At 43.1% G+C, this 16,766-nt stretch overlaps 1 protein-coding gene across 1 annotated transcript in view; it reads left to right on the top strand.

The window, feature by feature from the left end:
• Positions 1 to 15,447, top strand: part of LOC121923946 (major histocompatibility complex class I-related gene protein-like) — a 23,047-nt gene extending 7,600 nt beyond the window's left edge. The window contains exons 2-10 of the mRNA XM_042454907.1: positions 1,600 to 1,866; positions 2,607 to 2,882; positions 5,982 to 6,269; positions 8,270 to 8,350; positions 10,471 to 10,539; positions 11,164 to 11,199; positions 13,920 to 13,955; positions 14,693 to 14,716; positions 15,212 to 15,447. Of these exons, the coding sequence (XP_042310841.1) occupies positions 1,600 to 1,866; positions 2,607 to 2,882; positions 5,982 to 6,269; positions 8,270 to 8,350; positions 10,471 to 10,539; positions 11,164 to 11,199; positions 13,920 to 13,955; positions 14,693 to 14,716; positions 15,212 to 15,225 (1,091 nt within the window). The 3' untranslated portion in view covers positions 15,226 to 15,447. The remainder of the gene's footprint in view (positions 1 to 1,599; positions 1,867 to 2,606; positions 2,883 to 5,981; positions 6,270 to 8,269; positions 8,351 to 10,470; positions 10,540 to 11,163; positions 11,200 to 13,919; positions 13,956 to 14,692; positions 14,717 to 15,211) is intronic.
• The last annotated feature ends 1,319 nt before the right edge of the window (positions 15,448 to 16,766 follow it).

Genomic DNA, 16,766 nt, shown 5'->3' with positions numbered 1-16,766 from the left:
AGGAGTTTATCACACTAGGGAGATGCTGAAGAAAAATGGGATTTAAATTTTTAAAAACCCGCACATGCTCAAAGTTTATCAGATGACGTCGCTGTTAAAGTGAAATAACGTGAAGTTAAACTGAAGGTAAAGCAAAGAAAAACAGCAGCTTTTTACTTTCAAAACTTCCCAAAAGCAAAAAGCTGCTGTTTTTCTCTGCTTTACCTTCAGTTTAACTTCATGTTATTTCACTTTGGGGGTCATTAGGTGTGATAAACCTCCCACATTTGTGTTTTCCAAATATAAATCTCTTTTAAATCCAGTTTTTCTTCGGGAACTCCCTAGTATAATAATCTCCCTAGTATTTTCTTGGGAAAATATATTCAGAGGGGGTTTGCCATTGCTTTTCTCTAAGGCTGTCAGAATGTGATTTCCTAAGGTCACCCAACGGGTTTCCATGACTGAGCAGAGATTCAAACCATGGTGTCCTGGAGTCCTGGTCTTAATGCTCAAACCACCTACACTAAGCTGGCTGCCTGCATGAAAAAAGTTAGCAGAATTATATTGTCCCCATTCTGCAGAGTTAGGAGGCAGCATTAGCATTAGTACACTTTTATTTATCATGAACAAATTTCTTCCAGTTCACCCGCTTCCTCTTTTCATCTGCTCAATTGCTAATGGAGAGAGGAAGATTTCAATAAGGAAAATGGGGGTGGGGAGTAGTAAAGTTTGAGGTCTACTGTTCTGGACTCTTGACATTAGTAGATGTGCTTTCAAATAGCAATCTCCCTGGGAAGAGTTCAAGAGAACTTGGTTTTTGACTTGTTAGGTATTGCATCCATTCCAGCTGCCCAGTCTGAGTCGTATTGTGTCAACTCTTTTATAAAGTTATATTGTTTCTTACGAAACAATATTTTTGTAAAAGTAGGAAAGGTTTCAATGTGAAGATACGCGGTGAAAAATTATCCACCCCACATGATTGTGTTTAGTTTTTTTAAAAATCCCTGTATGTGAAGTCAAAGGCTTTCATGGCCAGCATCCCTAGTTTTTTGTGGGTTTTTTGGGCTATGTGTCCATGTTCTAGCAAGGTTTCTTCCTGATGTTTCACCAGCATCTGTGGCTGGCATCTTCAGAGAGTGCTTTGCCTGGAAAGGAGTTGAGTATATATATTGTGTGACACTAATCCTCTTTTGCAGACCCTCCCACCTTGAGGCCTACCATTAGTAACAAAACAATACACATGCAAATCACTCCTGCCTTCCAGGTCACACAATATATATACCCACTCTTTTCCAGGCAAGCATTCTCTGAAGATGCCAGCCACAGATGCTGGTGAAACATCAGGAAGAAACTCTTCTAGAACATGGCCACATAGCCTGAAAAACGCACAGAAAACTATAATATCCCTGTATGTTCACTTTCCTGCTCCACCATGTGACTGGAATTCCTTTTGGGCAGAGACTATTTCTCCCACTTTTGTGAATGGATAGTTCCCTCCCAGCCCTTCACTCCTAAGCACTGACTCACATCTTGGACTTCTGGGGATGAGATGGGGTGGGGTAAGATTTAGCTTGGTCAGTTTTGGGGCCCCAAGACTAAAATCCTGTATGTCTTTTCCAGGCTCCTTCTCACACTCCCTGCGCTATTTCTGTACATCTGTGTCAGAGCCTGGTGAGGGATTGCCTCAGTTTATTGCTGTTGGATATTTGGACAACCAGGTTATTTGTCGGTATGACAGCAACTGCAGGAGGTCCTCGGCACAAGCACCCTGGATGGAAAAGGCAGATGCACAGTTCTGGAACACAGAGACCGAAATAATGCAGTTCAAAGAAGAAGAAGTCAGAGAACACCTGACAACCTTAATGCATCACTACAACCAGAGCGAAGGTGAATGAAAGCTGAGAGGATCATAGCATAATCCTACATATTTATCTTTATCTATTGGAAGGTGTGTGGCCAGGACAGAACAGGGAATTAACTGGTTTCCCATTCACCCTGTTACTCAATGGTCTTCCTGGCTGAGCTAGTCTTGGTGGTGGCACTGGAATCCCCCCTGGCTTGCTGTCCTGGGGGGATTTCAGTCTCCATGCTGATCCTGATCTGTTGAGACTTGAGTGGCTCAGAACTTTGTGTCCTCCATGATAGTTAGGGATCTGTTTCAAGCAGTCACTGACTCCACTCATGCTGCTGGCCACAATTAACCTACTGTTCTGTGCTAGATGTGGTGGTGGTGAACTGGATGTGGAGGAACCGTCTAGATTTCTGTTGTCACACAAAGGGCTTTAGTACTCCCTGGGACTCTGAATTGTCAGAACCACTGCTGAGGGGCAGGGGATGATTAAAACACTGTCTAAGGAAGTTTATAGATATGGATGGTTCTTGTGGAGTTTTCTGTTGCCTTGGCGGATAATCCTGCCCATGCTGTGTTTGACCTCTGCTGGAATTTCTCTGCTGCTACCATTGTGAAAGCAGAGCCTCCCAATGGGCTCTAGCCTAGGATATACAGTATGTAAAACTGATCTGCTTTTCTCCTGAGACAGAATCCAATGGGATAGGTGGGAGGGAGGGTGGGACTACTCCATGTTTGCTTAAGGGACCCCCAATTCTCATGGGTGCTTCTTTTTCAGGGTTTCACACCTTGCAGGTGATGTATGGCTGTGAGCTGAGAGGAGATAGGAGCAAAGGAGGATATTACCAGTATGCCTATGATGGGAGAGACTTCATCAGTCTGGACAAGGAGACCCTCACCTGGGTGGCAGCTGATGTGCAATCCCAAATTCTTAAGAGGAGGTGGGATGCTAACCCTCTCATTGCTGATTTCACAAAGGCCTACCTGGAGGAGACCTGCATTGAGTGGCTGAAGAAAAACTTGGACAATGGGAAGGAGACACTGCTGAGGTCAGGTGAGTAGTGTGGGTGGGTGATGCAGGGAGAGACCCACTCCCCCCATAACATTTCATTGCTTTTCCCCTCAACCAGACATATCTAATATCCATTCTCAGGAAAAGCTCTGAAACCTGAGTGGTGTAATAGTTGGACTAGGGCTCAGGAGACCAGGGTTTGAATTCCCACCTAGCCATGAAAAATCACTGGGCAAGTCACACTCTCTCAGCCTCAGAGGAAGGCAAAGGCAAACATCATCTGAACAAATCTTGCCAAGAAAACCCCATGATACGTTCGCCTTAGGCTCATCATAAGGTGGAAATGACTTGAAGGTACACAACAACCAACAACGATGTTAAACTCCAGTCCAGGGATAGTTAATTAAATTCTACCTGAGAACAACTATCGTACATCTCAGCAGAAACCAGAGAGGGATGCTACAATTCTCAAGAAGAAATGAGTTCACTCTTTTCTCACTGGTCTGTTCAGTTTTTCTTAAACCATTCTTTTTTCCTTGGTTTGCTGAAAGTAATTTTAAGGTTCCTCAGAGAATGAAATAAAACTCAGGCTCCAAAGAATTGCAGTTCCATTTCCTTTGCTTTGGAGACATAACTATTCTGAACCCACATGACATGTATGACCTGTCAGCAACTCAAATGAGCCCTGTAGCCAAATCTGGCTTATGGCAGAGTAAGCTGGCAATACAGAAACGTGGTTCCAATTCCCAGTAGAGATAACAGCAGCTGGATGTCATCCAGGAACTGAAGCAATGCAGGAACCTCCGGGGACACACAGCAACCGATGCCAGGCTTCTGCTGATAAACGACCAGACAAGCCAAGTCTCCCAAAGTGCTTTTATTTACAGTGCTATAATACAGATCCCTCAAACGCATACCAACTCCTACTACAACCCACAAGCAATTACTGGAAACCCCTGAGTTTATATAGACTTCAGACCATGTGGTCTCCCAAACTCAGTGAGTTCCTGTGTAGCCCTGAAAAGTGTCCCCTGTGCCATCCAGACACATGTTTCATCATCCGGGGCTTGGTGCACGCAGACACCAAAGTGTCCTTGAGCCTATGAGCATCAACTGTGCTTAATGAGCCTTGTCCTTCTGCTGCTGAATGCTCATGTTCTGACACAGCACACATCAAGCATTTCTCAGTGTGCTGACTTTAACCCTTGACAATCCAACATGACCATCATTTGGATCTGGGGCAGTTCATGAATTGAGTCTCTTTGTATTCCACTCAAAGCTCTGAGCATCTCTTCCAGGCAGGGATTTCACCTAAAGATGTGGTGGGGAAGGATAGCCAATGGTATTCCACACCTGTTTGTTTGTTGTTGTTTGTTTAAGGAACTGTATTTATTAGAGAAATTAAAGTCAAGTATGATCAAGGAGGCCCTGGTGATGCAGGGGTAAAATGTCTGTACTGCAACCATTCACAGCCACAAGGTTATGAGTTTCATCCCAGGGCTCCAGGATTGACTCAGCCTGGCATTTTTCCATGGGTTGCTAAAATGAGTACAGTGGTACCCCGGGATACGAATTGATCGCGTTACGAAATTTCCGGGATACGAAAAAGTTACATTGGAAAAAACTGTTCCGGGATACGATGTTTTTTTCGGGTTACGAATTTTTTTCGGCGCGAAATTCAAACCACAAAGCGCGGCTAGCGGCTTTCCAGCGCTAAAAAAAGCCTTTTCGGGTTGCGAAATTACTCGGGTTACGAACAGAGCGGCGGAACGAATTAATTTCGTAACCCGAGGGACTACTGTACCCAGCTTGTTAGGGGCCATTAACTTACACTTTGTAAAATGTTTGGGGAGTGCTTAAGTGCTCTGGTAAGTGGTATAGAAATGTACTGCTATTGCTATTGCTGTATATGATATGTAATAAGCTAAGTGATATGTTTTTGTGGGGGGTGAGATGCAGGATATTAGAGGGAGTGGTTGAGCCTTTGAATGGGATTTTTCAAAAAGCTGGTGTGTAGAATAGTTAGCTAGTTAGAAATGTACTGGTAAGTTAAAATTAGTCCATTTGAGATGGGAGTTAGAGTCAGAGAGAGCAAAGGGATGGAGTTGGTATTTAAAATCAGTGGCTTAGGTGACTTATGAGCTGAACAGACACAGCTGTCCCTTTTAGCTTCAGATCAGAGCCACGCCAAAGGAGTACCGTGACACCACCTGCCATGCGGTTGGGCACACAGCGTGATGACAATGTCACGGCAGAATTGGGCCGTGCAGAGTGTGGATGCCACACCGCTACTCTACCTTGAGGCCAGTGTTTATCGCCAGTCTGTCGAGGCTGTTAGATTCCTGCTGCTCAGAAAGGTGGTCCATGGATTGGTGCCAGTCTGAGAGTCATTGGCCGCCAGACTGTGACAAGGTCTGAGGAGAGTTACCGTTTCCTCATGTCAGAGATCCTGAGAAGCACTGAGTTAGATTTTAAGAAAATTTGTTAGAATTAATTAGGATTTGGATGAGTTACTTACAGTAACAACTCAGCTTTGTAATTCTGTAGCCAGAGATCCAGCATGACATAGTAATCTACACACTCATGCTTCTGAAAAAACTACAGTAATAACAGTGAAAACAATATCAAAACAACAGAGTGGTTTGGTTCAGATACACAATGTCTTGTGATTGCAGCATTAATTCAATGAAAGTATTAACTCCAATGCCACCATGCTGAGAGACTAAAAAAACCCTTCCCCACTTTGAAAATACTCTCTTTAGAAACCACATATTAGGCAAAATAATGATAGGAGGTGACTGCACCATGTCTGGTTATCATTTTGGCTGATCTGTGGCTGATTTTAGCACATGAACTGTGGGTGCTGCTCATGGTGGGGTTGGGGAGCCAAATGAGGCTCTGGTTCCTGTGTAGTTGCTCCCCCCCTGCCCTAACCTCATCAATGTCTGTCTTCAAAAGGAACCTAGGAGAATCTTCTGCTTTGGGACAGGGTTCACTTGAATACATACACTAAAGTTGGCTTGTCCAGTTTCAGGAGAAGGGCAGGACTAGACGACTTCAGCGGAAGAGGCCCTTCCTTCTTCCACTCTTCAGAAGGCTGTGAGATACATTTTGATACTGACTTTACTTTTTTTCTTTCAGAGCCTCCTGTGGGGAAGGTCACACGCCGGGCAGTTGGAGGTGGCAATGAAGTCCTCATCTGCCAGGCCCATGGCTTCTACCCCAAAGAGATTGAAACCACCTGGAGAAAAGGGGAAGAGATCCTGGAACATGAGACCTTCCGCAGGAACATCGCTCCCAACTATGATGGGACGTACCATACTTGGCTCAGCATTGAGATTGATCCCAAGGAGAGGGATCTCTACCTGTGCCACATGGATCATGTCAGCCTGCCAGAGCCTCTGGTCTTGGCCTTCAAAGAGCCTGGAGGTGAGAAGCTGGAGGGGGCATAAGGAATGGGTCCTTGGTCAGCAGGGGAGGATTCTGGAAGGAAAAGTCTTGCCAGGATGGAAGGAAAAACTGTTGCCTGCAGTATCATCATAGTGATCTCAGGGGCTGTATAGATTGGGAGAAAAGGGTAGCCAGAGGCCGCCCCTTTCTTCCCCGGATCATTGGCGCGGCAACTGCACGGCATGGCAACAATCTGCTACAAAAAGGAGCCGCGAAACGCAGCTCCTTGTGCAGTGCTACAGAGGTGCCATGGGTGCCCTGCCACTGCACTGTGCCATCCCTCATGTCTGCGTCATCTGGATGCGGTGCACGAGGCATGTCGTCATCGTAGCGTCATGCCAAGATGGTGCCCACAACGTGCAGTAGAGCTCAGGAGTGTGTGAACTCTCCACTCTACTGAGCCCTACTTCCGGCCCCAGGCCAGTCTGTACTGGGCCTCAGTTCACAGGACTCTGTGTCTGCTTTGGGCTGGAGAGCAGAAAATGTACTCTGAGGGAGAGAGAAGATCTAGAGTTGAAGAATTAATCCTCTTAAATAGAGGGTCCATCTCTTGGTGAAGGGCAGCAGAAATCTACCCTATACAGTGCGTTGTTCCAGGATCCCCTGTGCATACCAAAATCTATGGATGCACAAGTCCCATTAAATATGGTGGCATAGTAAAATCATAGAATGCTAGAGTTGGAAGAGACCACAAGGGTCATCCAATCCAACTCCCTTCCATGCAGGAACTTTCAATCAAAGCATAACTGACAGATGACCATCCAGCTTCTGTTTAAAGACCTCCAAGAAAGGAGACTCCACCACTCTCCATTGAGGGTGTGTGTCCCACTGTCGAACAGCTCTTACTGTCAGAAAGTTCCTCCTAATGTTAAGGTGGAATCTCTGTTCCTGGAGCTTGCATCCATTGCTCTGGGTCCTAGTCTCTGGAGCAGCAGAAAACAAGCTTGCTGCTTCCTCAATATGACACATAAACAAAGCTATCATATCATCTCTTAACCATCTCTTCTCAAGGCTAAACATACCCAGTTCCATAGGTCTCTTCTCGTAGGGCATGGTTTCCAGACCCTTCACCATTTTAGTTGTCCTCCTCTGGACACGCTCTAGTTTCTCAACATCCTTTTTGAAATGTGGTGCCCAAAACTGGACACAGTATTCTAAGTGAGGCCTGATCAAGGCAGAATAGAATGGCACTATTACTTCCCTTGATCTAGACACTATATTTCTATTGATGCAGCCTAGAATTGCATTGGCCTTTTTAGCTGCCACATCACACTATTAATTCATAACTCAACTTATGGTCTACTAAGATGCCTAGATCCCCTTCACACACAGTCTCATTCAGCCATAGTCTCATCTCATCCCCCATCCTATTTCTATGCATTTCATTTTTGTGTCCTAAGTGCCATACCTTACACTTTTCTGTGTTGAAATTCATTTTGTTAGCTTTGGCCATTTTATTAGCTATTTCTCCTAATTTGATGTCATCTGCAAATTTGATAAGTATGCCCTCAATTTTTTCATCTAAATGGTGTCCCTTATATAAAATGTCAAATTCAAGGTTTGCTTTTTGGAATTTATATCTTTTTGGAATATTTTCAAGCCATGGATGGTTGAATCTGTGGATAAAATATCTGTAGATACGGAGGCCTTACTGTATATTATGAAACAAATCTGTTTGTAGAATGCCATTAAAAATTGGTTAAACATAAAATTATTTATTTATTTAAGGAATTTATTTTTTGCCTCACAAACCCACCAAAGCCTCCAAGGTTTTTCTAATGATGGTAACCCTAGGTGGAGAAGGTGAGGAAACATCATTGAATTAGGGCCATTAGCAAGGGAGCTGTAGCAGACTGTCAGGTCCCCTTTTCACTTGGAAAATATCTGGTTCAGTCCCCAGTATCTCCACTTGAAAGTTATCAACGTGTCTGTGGTTTTGGAGACCTGCTACCAACAGTGACATTTTTGTCTCCTTCTAGACAACATAATTTTCATTGTGGGAGCTACCTCGGGGATCTTGGCTACTCTCATGCTGGTTTCTGGGCTTGTCTTCTTCATACGTAAGTAAACTCTGAATTCAGTTCTTTGTTCAGTGAAAATTTTGATGATGAAGGTGTTCAAACACATTCCTCATCTTGAATGTGAGCTCATTGGTTACTTCTCCACTAGGCCTGTGCTTTGAAACTAGTTTCTTTTGTACGTACACACTGAGCATAGAAATCACGTGGCATTGCATCACCCCCAAGTCCCTAACTCACCCCGTGCTATGGGGGTTGAAGCTGTTATTAGTGGTGATCCTATGAAATCTAGATGTCAGCATCCAAATTCCTAGAAGGTGAAGGAACCCTGAGTACCATCTAGTTGAGTATGGTTCATCCTCAGCCTAAATGTTTACATAGATCCTTGTGGGTTGTGTGTGTATGTGCCTTCAAGTCACCTGTCAGTTTATGGTAACCTCATGAATTTCACAGAGTTTTTTAGGCAAGGAACTCTCAGAGGTAGTTTTGCAAGTTCCTTCTTCTGAAATACAGCCTACAGCACCTGTCATTCCTTGGCAGTCCCCCACACAAGTACTAACCTGGCCTGACCCTGCTTAGCTTCCAAGCACAGATGGGATCTGGTGCCTTCAGAATATTTAGACTTTCTCACTTGGAATTAAATAGCACTGACTTTTTCAAATATTTACACCTTTCCTACATTCTAGTTCTGATTTTTTTAAGGGGCCCTTCTTCACTTGCTGTTTTTCTGTAGTTGTGCAATGGTGAAGAGGAAAGTGGACAAAAATATGTGAGCTCGGGCAGCCTAGTTCTCCCAATGCTAGGGAATTCTGGAAACTGTAGTTTGTTGTGGCACCAGAGCTTTCCCATAAAGAAGGCTAAGGCCTGTTACAGACTGCCCAAATAAAGCTGCTTCGGGTCTCTTTGGACGCATGCTGTTTAAATGATGCATGCACCCTAAGAATCTGGAAGCTGCGCCAAAGCTGCACTCCAGTGCTTAGGAAGAGTGTGGCTTTGGCGTGACCTCTGGACTCTTAGGACCCACGCATCATTTAAATAGCATACCTCCAAAGAGACCTGAAGCAACTTTATTTTGGCAGTCTGTAACAGGCCTCTGTGTCTCACAAAACCTATAATTCCCAGAATTCCATAGCATAGCAGTTAAAAGTGGTGTCAAACTGGGTTATTTCTGCAATGTGAATGCAGGGAGAGGGAGAGGGAGAGATTCTTCTCACCGGAAGGCAAATACCTTTTTTAAAGCAGGCTTTTGATGTGTAAGCAGGGGAACTACTTATTAGAATGTTTTATTTATTTGTTGATCCATTTATTAATTTAATTAATTAAAGGGAAATATTTCTTTCAGAAATCACCCTTCTGCCTGACCCCAACCTCCCATATACTTTTCATGTTTTTTAAAAAAATATTAAAATTAAAATCCTCCTTAGATTACAAATCTATAGATGAACAAAACAACAACAACAAAGTACTTAACACGTGTGTAAATTTTTCACATCCTGCCTCGCACACAGTCTCATGGAAACATTCGTTCTCCTGCATTTATGAGAGTATACACAAGTGCATATGCAAGTATGTAAAAATGAGATGAAAAGGGTGACTCTGTGTTAGTGTGGGTGAGAGAGAGAAAGAGAGAGAGTTTTTGTGGGAGACTCTGTGAATAAACATATATGAGGGAAAGAGCTAGAAAAACGAACATTACTGAGTGTGTGAGAGAATTAGTGTGTGACAGAAAGTCACTCACACACTGAGAGCAGTACTGAGGGTGTGTGAGAGAATATGTCACTGCCCAGTCTTCTGGATGAGGTGCTGCAGCAACATCTCATCCAGGGGACTGGGGCAGTGAGGGGACAGGTGGGGAAGAAGAAGAAGGGATGGCTCGAGAGGGCCCCCAAAGAGGCCACAATCCAGCAAGCTTCCCCACTTTCTTCAGGCAGAAGCAGCTGCTCAGAGGAAAGCAATGAATGACACAACTCACCTGAACAAAACTTGCCAAGATAACCCTGTGATAGATCCGCCTTAGGGTCACCATAAATCATAAAGGACTTAAAGGCACACAGCAACAAACAACAGTTGCTGGAATAGTCTGAGAACTCGGTCTCTTTCAATGGGGTGGTATTGGATGATCTCTGGGGGAAATTTTCAGCTCTAATTTTCTGTTTTTGCAGAAAAACGACAAACAAAATTAAAGAAATGGCCAGAGATATGCCAGTACCCAGGCGACAGTAAAATACCAAGTGAGTGACTTCCCTCGGTGAAATATCATTTCAACAAAGTTGAAAATTAGTTTGTATTCTTTTAAAGTAAATAGATAAAAGATTGCATAATTTAAATAGTTCAAAAACTATCACAAGAGAGATGGGTGCAGGCTTTTTCTCAGTTTTCTCAGAAGGAAGACCAGATCTAGTGGTTTTAAGTTACAGGAGGGTAGGTTTCAATTGAATATTAGAAAGAATTTCTTGACAGTAAGAGAGGTCCGGTATTGAAACCATTTCCTAGAGCGGTGGTCTCCAGATGTTTTCAGAAACAGGCTGGACAGCTACCCGCTGGGGATTGTCTGACTAGATTTCCTGTGTTGAGCAGTGGGTTGGATTTGATTGCCTATAGGGCCCCTTCCATCTCTATAATATTATGAAGGGACTTTTCTAGGATCCCTTACTTGTATCTCTCTGTAAAGGAATGTACAAACAGTAAATCTTTCAGACTTCTGTAACTTTGCATTGTATTAATATTGAAGTCCATGTTCATGTTTAAAAGAGGTGGGGAAGGAAGATGTGTAGGGGCACAGCAAGCTAGAGCAGAAATTGGCTGGTATAACTTTCTACACTGGTATTGATTTCTTCTGTATTATCTGTTTATAGGAGTCAGCAGCGTGGGTTCTGACTGTTCCACAAAGCGTAAGTAGTAGATGTAGTTGACAAGGATTAAATATCCATCTCAAAAGCAGGACGTTTCATTATAGACTGGAGTGAGGGATATGCGCAATATCTGAAGGCCTTTTTTCCTGTTGGACAGGCTGAGGGGATTTTCAGGGACTGATACCCCATCACCCTTCCAGGCTCCTCTGGTGATGACATGGGAGAGAGCCTTTCTGATAGCTGCTCCGTTGCTTTGGGATTCCCTCCCAAGTGAAATTCAGTTGCCCACTCTCTGCTCTTGTGTTAACTAAGGGGGCCTTTAGCCTTAAACTGGGAATAGAGGGAGTTCCTGCCTCAGAGAGGAGCAGGAGAGAAGGAGCTGGGCACCCATTTTGACTGGTGACTGTTTGAATTTTTTTTAAAAACCTTTGGGAGAGTGTTCTTGTTGCTGAGGGGGTGGAGCTTCTGTGAGTCACACCTGTCAGTCGCTAGGCAGCTGAGCTAGCAGACTAGCTCTATTTAACTCCTAGAGGAGAAAATCCAGCAGCTGGAGTCCAGAGTAGCTACACTAGCATATTAGGGGGCAAGAGGATTTCCTGGACAGAACGGAACCAACGGTCTTGGACAAGTATCACACCAAGGAAGTTGCTGGGGTGGAGGAGGTCGGATGGCCATCTGTCGGCGATGCTTTGATCTGGATTTCCTGCATGGCAAGGGGTTGGACTGAATGGCCCTAGTGGTCTCTTCCAACTCTATGATTCTATGATTCTATGATTCTACTTCACATACACAGGAGGCAGACAGCTGGAGGAATGTCACACAGAGAACTAGGCCAACAAGGGACTGTTCTGGAAGCTTGCAGCTAGAGAATTGATTCGAATCTCTTTCTCTTATCAAGAAGGATGAGGAACAGGAGCAGGAACAGAGCAGGGGAGCCTGAGAGTCCCACCTAAGGGAACAGTCACTGCTAAGCCTTGGAGGAGGCATGTTGTCCTAGTGGGGGACTCCTTGCTGAGGGGTACAGAAGCAGTGATGTGTAGGCCCGACAAGATGTCTCGAGAGGTGTGTTGGTAGATGAAGGGAATGCTGTGGATATAGTATATCTTGATTTCAGTAAGGCCTTTGACAAGGTTTCCCATTACATTCTTGCAAACAAGCTTGTAAAATGTGGGCTAGACAAGGCAACTGTTACATGGATTTGTAATTGGTTGACCGGCCGAACCCAAAGGGTGCTCAACAATGGCACCTTTTCATCCTGGAGAGAAGTGACCAGTGGGGTCCCACAGGAGTCTGTCCTGGGCCCAGTGTTATTCAACATCTTTATCAATGACCTGGATGACAGAATTGGGGGCATACTTATCAAAATTGCAGATGACACCAAATTAGGAAGAATAGCTAATACTCCAGAAGACAGGATCAAAATTCAAAATGACCTGGATAGACTAGAAAGCTGGACCAATGCTAACAAAATGAAATTCAACACAGAGAAATGTAAGGTACTGCACTTTGGGCGGAAAAAGGAAATGTACAGATATAGGATGGGGGACATCTGGCTGAAAGAGAATACATGTGAAAGGGATCTAGGAGTCCAAGTAGACCACAAGTTGAATGTGAGTCAACACTGTGATGCAGCAGCTAAAAAGGCTAATGCAATTTTAATCTGCATCAATAAAAGTATAGTGTCTAGATCAAAGGAAGTAATAATGCCACTATATTCTGCTCTGGTTAGCCCCCACCTGGAATATTGTGTCCAATTCTGGGCACCACAATTCAGAAAGGACGTTGAGAAACTGGAGTGTGTCCAAAGGAGGGTGACTAAAATGGTGAATGGTCTGGAAACCATACCCTATTAGGAATGCCTTAGGGAGGTGGGTATGTTTAGCCTGGAAAAAAGGTTAAGAGATGATATGATAGCCCTGTTTAAACATTTGAAAGGATGTCATATTGAAGAGGGAGCAAGCTTGTTTTCTGATGCTCCAGAGAAAAAGACCCGAAGCAACAGATGCAAGCTGCAGGAAAAGAGATTCCACCTCAACATTAGGAGGAACTGAAAGTAAGGGCTGTTCGACAGTGGAACACACTCCCTCTGAGTGTAGTGGAATCTCCTTCTTTGGAGGTCTTTAAGCAGAGGCTGGATAGCCATCTGTCGGAGATGCTTAGATTGAGATTTCCTGCATGGCGGAATGGGTTGGACTGGATGGTCCTTGTGGTCTCTTCCAACTCTATGATTCTATGATTCTATGAAAGCTGTTGTTAATATGCAGTATGTATTTTATGTTCTTAGTTTTTCAAAATTCATGTCTAAAATTATTTTTTGTGATTGTTTTAATGATTTATCAAACTATTAAATTACAGATTTCTTTAACTATTTATGAGTCCAAATTCAGGAAAAAGGCAGGATATACGTCAAATAAATTGAAATTGGGTACCCCTTAGATGTGATGACTCTCAACTGCCATCTGTGGTCTCATGGTTGCTACAGCTGAAAACTATGTTTTTTTCAGTATGGTTTCATAAGTAATTCTGCTTTTGAAGTAATTCTTTCAGTTCAGATCTCTTGATGTCCCTGTGGAATTTCTTTTCATCAAGCATACAGTTTAAAAGCACTATACAAGCTGTATTTGTTTAGGTTTCAATAGACCTAGCAATTCCTGTATTTGTATATTTCTGTGGGTTGTGTTTTTAATACGGCAGATCAAAAAACAGAGTAAAAAGGAAATCCGAAGATACTAACTAGGTCCTATTTCTCCCTTTTCCAGCTCTCCACCCAGAAGATGATGGATATTCTAGCTCAGGCAAGTGTTACATGATGTAATTCCAAAGAGCAAGAATTGTTCCTCTCTCTCAAGTTATTGATCACCTTTTTGACTAGTCAAAGTATTTGCAAACATTTTGTGTCATCACAGCAATTTTACCAGTGGGAGGAAGAACATGATGGCAGGGAACAGCAAGGTTTTGCTTCTTTCTTGTGTTTCTACATTATTAATTGGAAGATTCAACTCACCTCAGAGTATACTCAGATTGAGGGGATCTTTAGTGGTTGGCTGTTGGATCCAGTAAAAAAGACTGCAGATGATAACAAAGGCATAGCTTTCACCCCAAGCTGGAAATGTAGGAGCCACTAAACTAATTTGGGTCAAAGGATGCTGGTGTTTGTTGTGCAATAACCTTTTGAATATTTACTTCTGCTGGTCTGTATTGATGCTGAATGTTGGTTGTGGTTTTAAGATAAAATCTACTCAGCTAAAAATGAAGATCTTTCTCAGCCATTCAGACACTGTCCATGATATATTTAGAACGATCATTCTAAAGTCTCTTTACTTTCTTTTGTGCTACCAAATACAGGGCAGACTGTTACTGTTCTTCTTTTGCATTGGCCTATGCCTAAAGTGTGCATCCACAAAGAAAGTAATGAGAAGGGAAGGGATATATACCGGTTGGGGGAAAGAAAGGAAAGGGGGTGTGAGGACAAGAAATCTATTCCCACAGTACACACATGAAGATTGAGTTCCTCTTTGTTCTCCTTTTGCAGAAAGCAACCAGAACTCTACCAAGGGTAAGTGTATATGTGTGTGTTAGATGTCTACTTCAGCTGGGAACCTTATGGCAAACTGTAAGAAATGTTTTCACATGCTAAAGGGCTTCTGTTTTTCTGTCACCTAAATCTCTGCTACAGTTCCAGGACTAAAATATTCTGGAGTATTCTTTAACTGAGTTTAGACTAAACTTATTTAGTCAGGTTAGAAAATGGAGAATCCATTTCCTCTTTTACTTCTAAAGTTGGAGTGGAATTGACTTCTCTTCTACACCAGTCTTATGGATTGTCTACCTACTTGAAGAAAGATTTTCTACCTGCTTTGTTCACTTGCTTAAAACATCTTCTTACATGTAGCATATATTGTGTGTTGCTTGATTTGATGATGAAGACCTCTTTGAAGAGTTGAACAAGATGGTTTTTGAGTTCCCTCCTGATGTGTGATTCTAATGATCTTCCCTTGATTGTTCCAGGATGTTTGCTTAACTTTACAATCTTCTGTTTCTGTTTCTTTAGAATTATTGGCCTAAATATAGACCAGAAAGAGAAATCCAGGGGTTTGGAATTCTGTATGCTAGCAGCTTCAGACAACAAATGCTGTATATGTCTACCAGCTCCACCCTACATGTCCTGATATGAGCTAAAGCAGGGGTAGGCAACCTTTTTGAGCCGGGGGCCGGGTTGCTGTCCCTCAGACAACTGGGGGGGCTGAAGCCAAAAAATAAATAGTTAAATAATTTTTTAAAAATTTAAATAAATATTAAATTTAAACAAAATTTTCAAATGGTGGACACTTTTTTTTTTAAGTGGAGGACACGTGAAAAATTTGCTGATTTTTAAAAAAATGTTAATATAAATGCATGTTTCTGAGGCTTCTATAAACAATTGCCCCTGCGCGCGAGAGGCCAAAGGCCCCGGCGGCAATCGGCAGCAGGACCGGGCTGGGGCTGATCCCAAGCCCTCGCCGGGCTGCATCTGGCCGCGGGTTGCCTACCCCTGAGCTAAAGGCAGTATATGTGAATTGGTATAGTTGTATTATTCAGAAAAAAGACATAAATGCTTGTTAGCCTTGTAAAACATGCTAATGATGTACTTCTTTGAGGTGTTCAGGAGTTAGAAGTCTATCTTGAGATGCCATGAAATTAAAAGGAAGCCAAACTCTGGTTCACAGACTCCCCATCTACCTAGAATGTTCCTTGTGCCTAGGGTTGCCATAATTCTCTACTAAAAACTGGGACAAAATGTAGGACAAAATTTAGACCAAAATACAGGACAGTTGTAGGATAAAATTTGGCCCAAAATGTAGGACATTGAAGATCCTTAATTTTTCTTAAATGTCCTACATTTTGTGCTAAAATTTATCCTACAATTGTCCTATATTTTGGTCTAAATTTTGTCCTATATTTTGTCCTGATTTTTAGTACAGAATTATGGTAACCCTAGTAGGGTCCTTGTACTCTAGGACAAGGCCTAGGTTCATGATAGTGGAAATTGTTTTTCCACAAATATGCCATTCACCAATACAATTGGCAAAAGGAAGGAATGTGTGGTTGGAGAAAGTTGGAAGGGAAGATAGACACATTGTCTAGGATCCTGTATAGGACAGAGTAGCATAATAGTTCTCTATTCAAAACTGAAAAACACTATCTACTCAGCATCTCCCAGATTCAGTGTTCAGATGCTCCAGCCCCACCATGGTTATTCTGTGGCTAATGTAGAATAGGAGGAGAGTCTTGCTATGTCCGAGTAGCCAGGCACAGAATATTTACACATTCTGCCAAGATCTGCTGGGATTCGAGGTCTCAGCGGATGTGATGATGATAGCTAGACACTTCTCTGGCCCCCTTCCTCAAACTATTCACCAGGCATGGAGTAAATGCCATGGTTGAGGGGGAGGCTGCATTGGCTTAGTGGTGAGTTGGGCAAAGGGGCTTTGGTTATTGTAGAAGGTGGAAGGAAATATCAACCTGTGCAGTGACACAAAATGCATGCACAAGGTGGACTTATCCCTGCATGTGCTAATAAGAGGAGGCCAGCCATTAAGAGTTTATCAAGCACACATTGGCAGTGT

Source organism: Sceloporus undulatus, chromosome 2, assembly GCF_019175285.1.
Source record: "Sceloporus undulatus isolate JIND9_A2432 ecotype Alabama chromosome 2, SceUnd_v1.1, whole genome shotgun sequence".
NCBI lineage: Eukaryota > Metazoa > Chordata > Lepidosauria > Squamata > Phrynosomatidae > Sceloporus > Sceloporus undulatus.
This window is presented reverse-complemented; position numbering and strand designations above follow the sequence as displayed.